At 42.7% G+C, this 14883-nt stretch overlaps 1 protein-coding gene across 3 annotated transcripts in view; it reads left to right on the top strand.

Moving 5' to 3' along the window:
- LOC121279302 (probable G-protein coupled receptor 141) overlaps window positions 1-14883 on the top strand; it is a 118331-nt gene that overhangs the window by 40639 nt on the left and 62809 nt on the right. For all 3 annotated transcript variants that reach the window (XM_041190440.1, XM_041190441.1, XM_041190442.1), the window contains exon 4: window positions 10864-10923. In XM_041190440.1, coding sequence (XP_041046374.1) covers window positions 10864-10923 — 60 coding nt within the window. The remainder of the gene's footprint in view (window positions 1-10863; window positions 10924-14883) is intronic.

Below are 14883 nucleotides of genomic sequence, written 5' to 3'. Positions count from 1 at the left end.
TGGATGTTGCACTGCTGAATCCTCACTTGGTAGAGCAGCGCCAACCTCACCATCAGCACAGGACTGGTCCATATCATCGCCAGCCAGCTGGATGGCTCTGTTTTCAAAATCCACGGCCTTGATTTCAGGCATTCCTCCACCAGTCTGCGACCTTTCCCTCTTCTTGTGTGCCAGCTTGTCCTGCATGGATAGAGATGGAGAAAGTGTAAGCAGAATGCCTGCCAGGCCAGCTGATAAGTGTGCCTGGCATGTGTGGGTGGTGAGTGGTCCCATGGACGGGATGAGGACAATGAGGGTGAGTGAGAGAGAGTGAATGGTGATGTCCCTTGCACTGGCAGGGATTGAGGGCCCTGTGGATGTGTGATGGGTTTGTGAGTGTGTGAGTTGAGTGTGATGGGAAGAGTGACTTACCCTGGCAGAACGGATATCATTCATCCTCTTGCGGCACTGGGTGGCTGTCGTCTTTTGAAGGATGTTAGCACTGACCACTGCTGTCACCACCTCCCAAGCCAGATTAGTGAGGTTGCTGCCCATCCTGCAGCTAGAGCGAGGGTACAGGACATCACGGCCGACCTCCACTGCACCCAAAAGGCGCTCAAGGGACAGCATCATTGAACCTGGGGGCTGCAGTATTCTTGCCTTTTAGGGCCATGTCTTCTTTGCAGCAGTCCTGGGCTGGAAGCACCGAGAGGTGCGTGCATGGCTGGAACCCGGCATGCTGAAGCGGCGAGGTGGTGGTGTGGCAGGTGACGAGAGCCTGCCCGCCATGGAAATGGCATGTTTCCTGGGAATACACATTAATGCGGCAGGTTTGGGATGATATGGCGTGAATAGCTGACATTGCACGCGGCAGGTAAAACATCGCACTCTGCCCGTTGTGAACGGAGGCTGGGACCTGCTGTTTGATACAATCCACCAGTCTTTGAGTGTACGGCCTACATACCTACATCACACCGACACTGAAATTCATCTACCACATTACTCATTTGTGTGATAGGCAGAACGTCTTTTTGGTTTGACGGCAGCATCCTGTTAGTGGTGAATACCACACGGGTTGCTACTGCACAGTAGCAGCATGAAACAGCTAGCTTCACCTGTTGCTCAAATGTTTTAGATACTTTGCCTTCCAGGGTAATCTGAGGTAGACTGGGCACTTTTCAGGGCTGAAAGTGACAGTCTAGGCCCAATCATGAGTTTGCGTGATATATAATTTTGCGCTGCATACACATTCTGTGCTGTTCCTGCATCCACTCCATGTGCTACTGCAAGTAGCTCTGCATGAGGTTGACCACTCTCTCCGTCAATGGAAGAGCTTGTGCATTCAAAATTATTAATCACACGCCATTATCACCTCTCACCATGTCAAGCATCACCTCAAGAATGGCATCACTGAACCTTGGGGCTGCCCTACCATGTGTGTCTGGCCCCTTCCTTCCCTGCTCCTCACTCTCCTTGCCAAGGGCTCCAATATGGCAGCCACGTTCATCACTTTAAATTAGGCCACCTCTTTCTTTTGTCAGCTGACCCTGATTGGCTGTCAAACCTGCCCTCCAGCCAATTAGGGATAACCTCTGATAAATTATATCCTGTGACTGTTTTCAAAAAATGCTAAGGTGAAGGTCCTGACCCCATATGGAAAATTCAGTCACACATGACCAAAGTCCCAATGCTCAATGTGGCAGAAGATCCACTTCTCTGTTGGTAAATGTGTGAAATGCGCAGAAAGTTGATCAGCTTCTAAATGAGGAACAGTGCTTTGATGTGGCTTTACAGAAGAACTAATTCTAGCATTTTGTTCCAGTGATTATTGACCCGTCACTGACCTGAAGATCTAGGGCTGTTTATTTAAAAAGGCAGACTTGCATTTATATAGCACATCGGTGGTGACCAGATAATCTGTTTTTATTCTTGTGCAATTGATTGAGGGATAAATATTGACAGGATACTGGAAAGAATTCTTCACATATTGGAAAGTTATTTCTTGCAGCTTGCTTTGGGACAGCCTCATTTTTTTAAAATATTGCAGTTTACTAAGATTCCAGTTTTGACTCTGCCTGAACTTAGTTCAAGGGCAGTCCAACAGGGGGCAGTAGTGAGAAGTTACTGAGAAGCATTCTGAGAGAAGTCAGCGCAGTCACCACAACTCAGAAGGGGATCGAGGAGGACCCGCTGTCAAAGAACGGAATAGCTCCAAACATTACATTGATGTAGTGTTTCCATCCCTCCCTCCTCAAACCAAAAAAAAGAGGGAGAGGCAGTACCTTCAGGAGTGCACCAGACCTGCAAAACATACTACTCCAAAGTGGATTTAAAAAGAAAGCAGTTGATTGGTGAGTAAATCCTGCTGAGTTTTTTTTTTTCAATCTATTAAAGTAATTCATTGCTTAATACTGAGGCAAGAGCTAAAAAAAAATAAAAAGTATAGAGTAGTACTGTACAAGTATAATTGGTCAAGAAACAAGGTTCCTAGCTAACATAAATAAGGCCCAAAGCTAACGTTTTTTTTAAGGGAGTAACTAGCTTAATCGAGAGCGACATCATGGCAGGAGAACTTAGACCCGTGATGTGCTCCTCCTGCAGGATGTGGGAAATGAGGGACGCTTCCAGCATCCCTGGTGACCATGTGTGTGGAAGGTGTGTCCAAATGCAGTTTCTAGCTAACTGGATTTCAGAGCTGGAGCTGCGGGTGGACTCATTGTGGAGCATCTGCGATGCTGAGCAAGTCGTGGATAGCAAGTTTAGCGAGGTGATCACACCGCAGGTGAAGATTACACAGGCAGAAAGGGAATGGGTGACCATCAGGAACAGTAAAAGACTCAGGAAGGTTGTGTAGGAGTCCCCTGTGGTCATCCCCCTCTCTAACAGATATCCCGCTTTGGATACTGTTGGGGGGGGGATGGCCTCTCAGGGGAAAGCAGCAACAGCCAAGTTCATGGCACCGTGGGTGGCTCTGCTGCTCAGAGGGGCAGGAGGAAAACAAGTGGCAGGGCTATAGTGATAGGGGATTCAATAGTTAGGGGCACAGACAGACGCTTCTGTGGCCTCAAACATGAATCAAGGATGGTATGTTGCCTCCCTGGTGCCAGGGTCCAGGATGTCACGGAGCGGCTGCAGGACATTCTGGGGAGGGAAGGTAAGCAGCCAGTGGTCGTGGTACACATTGGTACTAACGACATAGGTAAACTAAGGGATAAGGACCTGCAAGCTCAATACAGGGAGTTAGGAGATAAATTAAAATGCAGGACCTCAAATGTAGTAATCTTAGGATTACTCCCAGTTCCACATGCTAGCGAGAGCAGGAATAAGAGGATAGACCAAATAAACATGTGGCTGGAGAGATGGTGTAGCTGGGAGGGATTCAGATTCTTGAAGCACTGGGACCGGTTATTGGGAAGGTGGGACCTGTACAAACCGGATGGTCTGCACCCAGGCAGAGCTGGGACTAGTGTCCTTGCAGGGTCTTTTGCTAATTCTGTTGGGGAGTATTTAAACTGGTGTGGCAGGGGGATGGGATCCCAGGAGTAGGATCAGATAGGTCAGATTCAGATCAGAAAAATGGAGGTAGAATATTAGCTAGGGACGTTGTGATAGACATGGAGTTTCAGGAGAAGCAAAGTTTACAAAGTGTCCAGCAAGGGAATTTGATGGGATTAAACTGTTTACACTTCAATGCAAGGAGTATTACAAACAAGGTAGATGAGTTAAGGGCACAGGTAGACACATGGCAGCAGGATGTCATTGCTATAATGGAGACCTGGCTAAAGGAGGGACAAAACTGGCAGCTTCATATCCCTGGTTACAGAGTCTTCAGACATGATAGAGTAGGAGATAAAAAAGGAGGGGTTAGCACTAATTGTTAAAGAATCAATTCCAGTTGTGAGAAGGGATGATATACTAAATGGGTCAACAAACGAGGCTTTATGGATTGAGCTTAGTAATAAAAAAGGGGCAGTCACACTACTGGGAGTATACTGCAGAACCCCAAATAGTGAAAGGGAGATAGAAGAACAAATATATGTAGGCAAATTTCTGCTTGTAAGAACAAGAGGGCAATAATAGTAGGAGACTTCAACTATTCTAACATCAACTGGGATTCAAACAATATAAGGGAGAAAAATTTGTGCAGTGTGTCCAGGAAAATCTTTTCAACCAATTGGTGACAAACCCAACGAGAGGAGATGCAATTCTAGACCTAGTCTTGGGGAACAAAGAAGGGCAAGTGGGTGAAGTGACAGTTGGCGACCATATCGAGGACAGCGATCACAATTCAGTCAGATTTAGCATTACCACGGAAAAGGACTGAGATAAGGCAGGAATAAAAGTCATGAACTGGGGGAAGGCAAATTTTGCAGAAATGGGAAGGGTCTTGGCTGAGGTGGACTGGACAGTGCTGCTGGAGGATAAAACAGTGGAAAACCAGAGGAAAGCACTAAAAAGCGAGAGCCTAATTGTACAAACTAGACATGTCCCCTACAAAAATAAGAGTGGTACTTCCAAATCTAGACCCCCTGGTTGTCTAGAGGAATACAGAGGAAGATCAAACAGAAAAAGAAAGCGTACGATAGGCACAAAGAACTAAGCACTGCAGATAGCCTAGACGAATATAGGAAGTGCAGGGACGAAGTAAAAAAGGAAATAAGGAAATCAAAGAGAGGGCATGAAAAAAGATTAGCAAGTAAAGTTAAAGATAACCCAAAGATATTTCACCAATACATTAATGCTAAAAGGTCAGTTAAGGAAAAAGTGGGACCTATCAGAGATGAAGATGGAAACTTGTGTGTGGATGCAGAGCCTATGGGAAGGGTTTTGAATGAATATTTTGTCTCCGTGTTTACAAAGGAAAGGGAGGATGTAGATATAGTAGTCCAGTAGGAACACTGCGAGATATTGGACGGGATAGTCATAAAGAGAGAGGAAGTACTCGAAGGGTTGAAATCCTTGAAAGTTGATAAGTCACCAGGGCCAGATGGATTGTTTCCGAGGCTGCTGAAGGAAGTCAGGGAGGAGATAGCAGATGCTCTGAGGATGATTTTCCAATCTTCACTAGATACGGGGGAGGTACCGGAGGACTGGAGAAATGCAAACATAGTTCCATTGTTTAAAAAGGGATCAAAGGAAATGCCGAACAATTATAGGCCAGTTAGTCTTACATCGGTGGTGAGCAAATTAGTAGAATCTATCCTGAGAGATAAGATTAACTGTCATATGGAAAAGCATGGACTAGTCAGGGATGGTCAGCATGGATCTGTTAAAGAAAGGTCTTGCCTCACAAATTTGATTGAATTCTTTGAGGAAATGACAAGAAGGGTTGATGATGGCAGCGCAGTGGATGTTGTGTACATGGATTTTAGTCAGGCATTTGACAAGGTCCCACATGGTAGATTGGTCAGGAAAGTAAAAGCCCATGGGATTCAGGGTAATGTGACAAACTGGATAAAAGGTTGGCTTTGTAACAGGAAACAAAGGGTAATGGTCGATGGATGCCCTTGCGAATGGAAAGTTGTCTCAAGTGGTGTTCCACAGGGCTCGGTGTTGGGACTCTTGCTGTTTGTGTTATATATTAACGATTTGGATGTCAACGTGGGGGGCACGAAGGGGAAATTTGCAGATGACACAAAGATTGGCCGAGTAGTGGATAGTGTAGAGGATAGCCATAATCTCCAAAATGATATAGATGGGTTGGTGGGGTGGGTGGTAAAGTGGCAGATGGATTTTAACATAGAGAAGTATGAGGTCATACATTTAGGGAGGTCAAACAGTTACAGGGATTACACAATAAATGAGAATATACTAAGAGGGGTAGATGAAGTGAGAGATCTTGGCGTATAAGTACGCAGGTCCCTGAAGGCAGCAGTTCCAGTAGACAAGGTTGTAAAGAAGGCATATGGAATGCTCTGCTTCACTGGCAGAGATATAGAATATAAAAGTAAAGATATAATGTTGGAATTGTATAAAACACTGGTGAGGCCACAACTGGAGTATTGTGAGCAGTTCTGATCACCACATTACAGGAAGGATGTAATAGCTCTGGAGAGAGTGCAGAGGAGGTTTACAAGAATGTTGCCAGGGTTAGAAAAGTGTAGCTATGAGGAGAGATTGGATAGGTTGGGGTTATTTTCCTTAGAACAAAGAAGGCTGAGAAGTGACTTGATTGAGGTGTACAAAATTATGAGGGGAATAGATAGAGTGGACAGGATAAAATTGTTTCCGTTGGTGGAGAATTCTAGAACCAGAGGACATAGATTCAAGATAAGTGGCAGAAGGTGTAGGGGGACATGAGGAAGAACTTTTTTATGCAGAGGGTAGTGGGTGTCTGGAATTCGCTGCCCAAGTTGGTGGTAGAGGCAGAAGCTCTAAACTCTTTTAAAAAGTACCTGGATCTGCACCTTAAGTGTTGTAAGCTGCAGGGCTATGGGTCGGGTGCAGGAATGTGGGATTAGAAAGGGCACCTGGGTGTCCTCGGGCTGGCATGGACAAGATGAGCCGAGTGGCCTCCTTCTGTGCTGTAACTTTTCTATGGTTCTACGGCAGTATTCAGAGACAGATAGGACATTGGGTGTTTCTGCAGCATGACGTGATTTTCCCCAGGACATTTTATTTCCTGTCTTCACAGAATTGATTCCTGTAATATATTTGTGCCCACTGATTACAAAGAATACTTCTTTAAAAAAAAAAATAGTTTGGCAATATAACTGTACAAAAATAACTTATAAAGAAAACTTATTAATTTGTCTCCAAGTTATCTTTAAACCAAGTTCTTTTTCAAGTAATCTTGTATCACTACCACCAGTAAAGATTTGGTAGTATTAACCAAGTACTGAGCTCACTAAGACAGGCATTTTTAAGGAAGATTTAAGTTCATGCAATTATGACGTTGTAAAATCCGTTAATGCTGGAGTAGAAATGCTATTAAGGATACTTTGCCACTCAAACCAACTCCTCCTGGTACCAAGTCCTAAGAGGGCATTGGTGACTAGGGATTTTCATTGAATTGGTCCATGATTATTCTTGGCAAAGTGCTGCAGTGGTTTGCCATTGCCTTATGCAGTATGCCTGACCAGTCATCTCACCCAATCTTACCACCTGCCATCAGGCAAATTGGAAGGACTCACAGGCTGATAATCAACCTGCTTGGCCACACTATGAACTTATTGGGACTTGAACCTGGTGCTTCTGGCCCAGTGGTAAGAGTGCTACAACTGGGCCACAATGCCTCACCCTACTTTAACATTCATCTTAAATAACTAAAGTATATTCGATTTTAATTCCCTATCTGATTTTAGCTGTAAGCTTGAGCAGGCAGGAATGTGGTTCTTAGTGTCTGGATAGCACTTGTCGCATTTTCCCACAAACAATGAGTTGGGTGTTATGACGTGGCAAATGATGTGTGCTAGGCGGTCAAATCTACGAGGGAAACTTGATCACACGGTCCAACAATTTTGAAATTTGTATTTATTTCGAGCTGTGTGCCCTGAATTCAGTAGTAATAAGTCTACCAAGACTTTCGAGATTTTTTTAGAAAGCTAAATTAAACATTTATTAACAAAAGAAAAGATTTCAAACACTATCAAAGCTCTACAAATTACTACAATAATAACTCCTAAAACCCCTAATTAATCTGGCTTCCAGTTACACCCCTGCAAAGGCAATGGTAAAAAATAGATTTAAACAGATCCAAGCAAATCAACACAATACCCTGGACAGTAGAATTCAATGTGACTTTTCCCAGCTTCGCTTTTGTAGACAGCAAGTTTGATGCACAAATTGCAGAAGCTTTTCATACTTCTGGTAGATCTTACAATGCCTTCCCTGACACACAGCTTCAACTTCCTTTATAAATGTTTCTCTCCTTTAATGTAAATCCCATTGTTCCCACATGTCTTTGGAACTTTACTTTTCTTATAAATCTTTTCATGGTGCTAATGTTATCAGTAACATTTGCAAAAAATAAACACACTGCTTGGCTTAGTTTCTCTGGCTAGGTGTAACATCCTACCATCTCTTTGAAATTTAAACTGCCCTGATTTATGTAAAAATGCAAATTCTTCTCGCCTCATATTCTAAAACTTCAGTCATGTTTACCTAGCTTCTTTTGATGAGTCAAAGCCTACAGAGCAGCTGTCTCCAATTCAGTTAAATCACACACACACACACACACACACACACACACACACACACACACACACACACAAACTATCCAAACCCACTATTAACCTACCTATACAATAAATCACAATAATATTATCAGAATTATTATACTTTCGTGACATAGGTTAACAGATCCATAGCCAAATAACAGGCAGATAAATCAGAACAAGGAGCAGGGATGGGAATACACCACACAACAGCTCTTATTAGTTGCCTGCTAGCAATGCCTCAGGAGACAGACTTAAATTTTAAATGGCCAGTTTTCTTAACACAATTGATTGCACCAGCTTTTCTCCCTAGACCAATTATGTAAATATCGATGAAACACTCCTAAGGAGGATTGTAAGATAAAGATCAGAGTATCAGTAAGAGAAAGATCCTTTGAATTATTTCATATTATTACAGGAGGTGCAGATGTTTGGTGCCTTTTGCTGCTGTGACTTCACAGGAGCTTGGACTGGAATTTACTTGGAAGACTGAGGGAGCAACTTGATCGAGGTGTACAAGCTTATGAGGGGCATGGACAGAGTGGATAGGGAGCAGCTGTTCCCCTTAGTTGAAGGGTCAGTCACGAGGGGACATCATTTCAAGTGAGGGGCAGGAGGTTTAGAGGAGATGTGAGGAGAAACTTTTTTACCCAGAGGGTGGTGAGGGTCTGGAATGCGGGTTGCCTCACATCCTTTAAAAAGTACCTGGATGAGCGCTTGGCACATCATAACATTCAAGGCTATGGGCCAAATGGGATTAGGTAGGTAGGTCAGGTGTTTCTCACGTGTTGGTGCAGACTCGATGGGCCGAAGGGCCTCTTCTGCCCTGTGTGGTTCTGTGATTCTGTCTGCTTACTAGCAATTCAGATTCCATATTTCTAGCCAACAGCAATTTTTTTTTAGTTTTTAGGTTACTGCTGACCATGTTTGATGCTGTGACATGTTTTGCAACATAAGTGCATTAAGTCTATTTCTCACAGAAGGGAATGTGGCAGAACCCATAAGTGCATCGACGGGCAGAGGGATCTGGGTGTACAGGTCCACAGGTCACTGAAAGTGGCAACGCAGGTGGATAAGGTAGTCAGGAAGGCATATGGCATGCTTGCCTTCATTGGCAGGGGTATTGAGTATAAAAGCTGGGAAGTCATGCTGCAGCTGTATAGAACCTTGGTTAGGCCACACTTGGAATATTGTTTGCAATTCCGGTCACCACATTACCAGAAGGATATGGAGGCGTTGGAGAGGGTGCAGAGGAGGTTTACCAGGATGCTGCCTGGTCTGGAGGTTATTAGCTACGAGGAGATGTTGGAGAAACTTGGATTGTTATCACTAGAGCAACAGAGATTGAGGGGCGACTTGATAGAAGTTTACAAAATTATGAGTGGCATGGACAGAGTAGATAGTCAGAACCTTTTTCCCAGGGTGGAAGAGTCAATTACTAGGGGACATAGATTTAAGGTGAGAGGAGAAAACTTTAGAGGAGATGTGCGGGGCAAGTTTTTTACGCAGAGGATAGTGCGTGTCTGGAATTCGCTGCCAGAGGAGGTGGTGGAAGCAGGTACGATAGTGGTGTTTAAGAGGCAGCTTGACAAATACATGAATAGGATGGGAATAGAGGGATACGGACCCCGGAAATGCAAAATGTTTTCGTTGACGGGCAATGTGGTTGGCACAGGCTTGGAGGGCCGAAGGGCCTGTTCCTGTGCTGTACTTTTCTTTGTTCTTTTGTTCTATTCCACTAGCTGGTGTATAGAATGAGAGTTCACTGTTGTTATTCTTAGATCAGACTGCATTTACTTAGATACCAGGTTATAGCATATTCTGGATTGTAGGGCTTGAAAGATCAGTGGTCCATGATGCTGAAACTGAGAAAATACCTGAAACAAAAACCCAAAATGTGTTGTAGATCAAGGCATATAAGATGACCGTTTTTCAGCCCCAAAAATAATGTTTTTGCATATACTTGGCATATAAATTGACCCCCCGCCGACCCTTTTTAGCCACGTTATTCTATACTTGCCTTAGTTGCCAGCCTCAATTTTTCACCCCCCAATAGATGTTTTACTCACAGGTACCTTATGACTGGGTGCAAGGGATGAACTAGGCAATGTGTGCTGTATTACAAAGATGCGCAGGAATTTAAGACTCACCCACACAGAACAGATCTCACGTGGCGAACGACAAAGATAGCGACCACCCACACCAGTGGCTCACTTTTATCTTGACGTATCCCCACTTTTGGAGGGATGTTTTGAGGCTTCAAAGGTCAACTTATATAGTACCAACTTCAACCATAAATAGGGATCAGTGAATAAGCCACCAAGAAATTTAGAGTTATGCTATTTGGAGAATGGAATGGGAACCCAGCAAGGCCTCAGCTGTAGTCAGATCTTGTGGGCTTACCCAGGACCATGACCAAGATGAGGTTTTAAATTCTGTCCAAGTTTATAACACCCCTGAATGTTAGAAACAGCAAGAAGTTCTACTAAAAGTTATTCTCCTCCAGAAGCACATACTGTAGTGTTTTTTTCATATTTCTGAACATTATTGTTGTTAAAACTGTAAGTGTTAGCACCTATCTTTAAGAACTCTCTTCCGCTTAACTAAAGTAGATATTTTAACATGTGCTAAAACCAATACCCCTTTTTAGATCATGTATTTCCTCTGGTCTGGGTCTTGGCAGAAAATAAATCTTTCAGTTCTAACTTGCTTTTATTTTTTCACTTAGTCAATGTGCAGCCAGAAAGCTGACGTTAAGTGCACTTCTGCTTTGCTTCCAGGTCTCGAGGTAAGCCAACTTTTTGAATTTAGCATGTGGAATTCAGAATGATTTTTTTCTATTTGCATGTAATGATGCCTTTTCTTACAATGGATTGCAGAATACAAGTTGACCCAATTTCTTCATCCCCAAAAATCATGCTTTTTGCAAATACTCAATATATTTTTCAGTCATGTATACTTGCATTATTAGTCAGCCTCAATTTTTCACCCCAGAAATGGATGTTTTGTTTACTGGTATCTTTATAGCTGGGTGCAAGGGATCAAGCAGGTGAACTGACTGTGTTGCATAGATGTATAGGAGTTTAAGACTTGGTCACACGTATCAGATCCTGGGTAGTGAATTAGAAAGATAGCAGCCATCCACACCAGTGGTCCACTTTTATACTTGACATATAAGTCAACGTCTGTTTTTGGAGGAATTTTTCAAGGCTTCAAAGATTGATTTGTACACTGATATCCATGGCACATGATTAACTTTTCTAGATTGCAATGTGTTTTTGAACATGAAATAAGAATCAGCGAGAAGTTTAAAAAAAATAGGAAACATGATTTCATTTTATCACAACTGATTTCTATTTATTTTTTAAAATCCATTGTATTGAATTGGTGCTGCTGCAATGCTATTAGGTATGGAGTTTCAGAATTTTGACCCAGCAACAATGCAGAAATGGTGATACATGTTCAATTTGGGATAATGTGTGACTTAAGAACATATAAGAACATAAGAAATGGAACAGGAGCAGACCATTCAGCCCCTTGAGCCTGCTCCACCATTCAGTAAGATCATGGCTGATCTTCTCGTGTTTCGATTTCCACATTCCCGTCTAACTCCGATAACCTTTGGTTCCCTTGCCTAACAAGAAACGAGCTACAAAAAAAAAACATAGCTGGAAAAACTCAGCAGGTCTGACAGCATCTGCGGAGAGGAAGACAGTTAATGTTTCAAGTCCGTATGACTAGCTACCTCTGCCTTCAAAATATTTACTGACGCCACCTCCACCACCTTCTGAGGCAGAGAGTTCCAAAGTCGTACAACCCTCTGAGAGAAAAATTCTCCTCATCTCCTCACTTGGATTAGTGACCTATAATTTTACTCTCTCCTTCAACCAGAATTATACAGCAGGTGAAAGATCTGTGTAGAATGTTTCTGAGCTGATAATATCAGTTCATCTGAGAGTTTCCATTGTCACCATATATCTGTCTGAATGGCATTTGAAAGTTATGAGAAATGATGAACTGATTTCCTTGGCTCACCCTTGCTCTGGGGTGGGATGCGGTAATGTGCCACTAAGTGAGCTGTGCCCGTCCAGACCAAGGTGTTTGGTTTAGCAGGCCTTCCATTAAAAAATGGACAAGTTTAAAAAAGAGCAGCTACAGACCAGTATTTAAAGGGACAGGTTATAATATGACATAAATAGTACAAAAGCAAGGAAGTTATGATGAACCTTCATAAAACACTTGTTCAGCCCTCACTGGAGTATTGTGTCCAATTCTGGGCACCACAATTGAGGAAGAAAAGAACATATGAAAATGGTTCCAGGGGAATGAGGGACTTCAGTAATGTGGATAGATTGGAGAAGCTGGGGCTATTCTCCTTAGGTAAGAGAAGGTTGACAGGAGATTTCATAGATGTGCTCAAAATCATGAGGGGTCTGGACAGAATAGGGAGAAACTGTTCCCATTGCAGAAGGTTCAAGAACCAGTGAGACACTAATTTAAGGTGTTTGGCAAAAGGATTAAAGGCGATATGAGGAAATCCTTTTTTTCATGTAGCTTGTGTTTTGAATCTCCTGCCTTAGTTTGGTGGAGGCAAATTCATTCATGGCTTTCGAAAAAGAATTGGGTAATTATCTTGAGAGAAAAAAAATTGCAGAGCTATGGGGAAAGGGTCGACCAGGGGAACTAGTTGAGTTGCTCTTGCAGATAGAAGACAGGAAGTCTGCGCTGGGACAATTCTATGATTCTAAGTACCTTGCACCTGTTGGATAAGGGGGTGGAAGTTCCTTCAGCACTACATTTGCAGTCTATTTGCCTGCTTGAGGTGTAATCGCACCTTTCTGTCCCTGATCATTAACCAAACCTGTACTATTATCTAGCCTAAGAGGTGTGACTGCCGCCTGGGTCAAAAGTGTTCTGCAACTCTTCCCTCTCTCCAATGCTCTGCAGTACCTGCATCTCAAATTCCAGCCTAACAACTCTTGCATTGAAGTTCCTCAAGCTGCACAGCAGGTGGAGTGTCCTGAGATTATGCTGCTTTCCAGAAATTTACACAAGCTGCAGATGCACCACAAGGTCTGCACTGCCAACTCATTCTAACCTTGGCTTATATATTTACTGAATTAAAGTTTTATCTAATTAATTCACTTGGTTTATTTTTAGTTCTTTCTAAACTACAAACTATTAATTTAATTATTAGTTATAGGTTTCTAGTTTCTAGTTTACACCACCCGTCGAGTTTAGAGAGCAAAATAATTCTATTATTCAGTAACCAATCACCAACCTGGGTCTAGGAGTTGTTTACTCAGCTGAATTGACATTACTGGACAATCTCTTACTTTTTGAAACTTGTTTAGTTATCCTAGCTTTTCATCTTTGGTCCTTATATTATCTTAGTCTGTACATACCTTTGAGTCAGTTTTTAATTATTTTTTGTTTTCATTTAAACTTGGCTGTGTTTACTTATGCTGCAACACTAAGGGGGGCACTTCCTGCGTATGTGCAGAGGCAGTGTTCTCAATTTTACACAAACTATTATAAGTGTTAAAGGAAAAAGGAGCGTCGCTTTGGCAATACCTCTGGCGCTGAGTGGCTGGTGTGAGTCTGCCTTATTGGTTATTGTATCAGAAGGTTCTGGTTAGCTATGAAAAAGGACAAGGAGCAATCCAGAGTAAAATTAATTAATTGGGCAAGAGCCAATTTTAGTGGGATGGGAACAGAGTGGATTGAGGTAAACTGGAATCAAAGATTGGCAGGCAAAACTGTATCAGAACTATGGGCTGCCTTTATAAAGGTGATTCAGGTACATTCGAGGTACATTCCAAAGAGGGGAAAGGTATGACAGACATGGATGATGAAGGAGATAGAGAGTATGATAAAATTGGCAAAGGATGCAAATGATAGATGTCAGGTTCATAATTAGGATTGCCATCTCTGGTTGGATGTATTCCTGGAGGTCTCATCACATGACCTCCTAACTCTTTGGGGGAGGCGATGGCGTATTGGTATTGTCACTGGACAAATAATCCAAAGACCCAGGGTAATGCTCTGGGGACCCGGGTTTGAATTCCACCACGGCAGATGGTGGAACTTGAATTCAATGAAAACCTGGAATTAAAAGTCAATGAAGACCATGAAACCATTGTCGATTGTTGTAAAAACCCATCTGGTCATTAATGTCCTTTAGGGAAGGAAATCTGCTGTCCTTACCTGGTCTGGCCTACATGTGACACCAGACCCACAACAATGTGATTGACTCTTAGTTGCCCACTAGTTCGGAGGGCATTTAGGGATGGGTAATAAATGCTGACCTGATCAACACCCACATCCCATGAACAAAATAAAACTTCCCTGCCCTTACACTGCCATCATTGGTTGTCTGACATGCCATCCTCATGGTGCCCCACCTTCCCATGGTCAATTGAAAAATTTGAAGATCACCTTAGCCTTTGACTCCCTATGTGCAATGCCTTTGGAAATAACTGGAATATGGATCAGTTCAAGTTGTTGCATTTCCTTTACTGGTTTTCCTTTTGCTCTCTTGGGTTGTTATTTTATGGTGTGTTACTTCAAAAATAAATTGGCATTTTTAACATGGTGTATATGATAGAGTATGAAGATGACTAGCATGATGCTAATAGGAAGTTCAAAAGGATTCATATAAAACCGCTGGTCAACAACATGGGGGAAAAAATGAGCTTTGTGAATTTGAATTAGGTCACTGGCAAGTGAAGACAGAGGAGTGTAATTT

The sequence above is a fragment of the Carcharodon carcharias genome, chromosome 6 (assembly GCF_017639515.1).
Source record: "Carcharodon carcharias isolate sCarCar2 chromosome 6, sCarCar2.pri, whole genome shotgun sequence".
NCBI classification, from domain to species: Eukaryota; Metazoa; Chordata; class Chondrichthyes; order Lamniformes; family Lamnidae; genus Carcharodon; species Carcharodon carcharias.
Note: the sequence above shows the minus strand (reverse complement) of the source record. Positions and strands in the feature narration are given on the sequence as shown.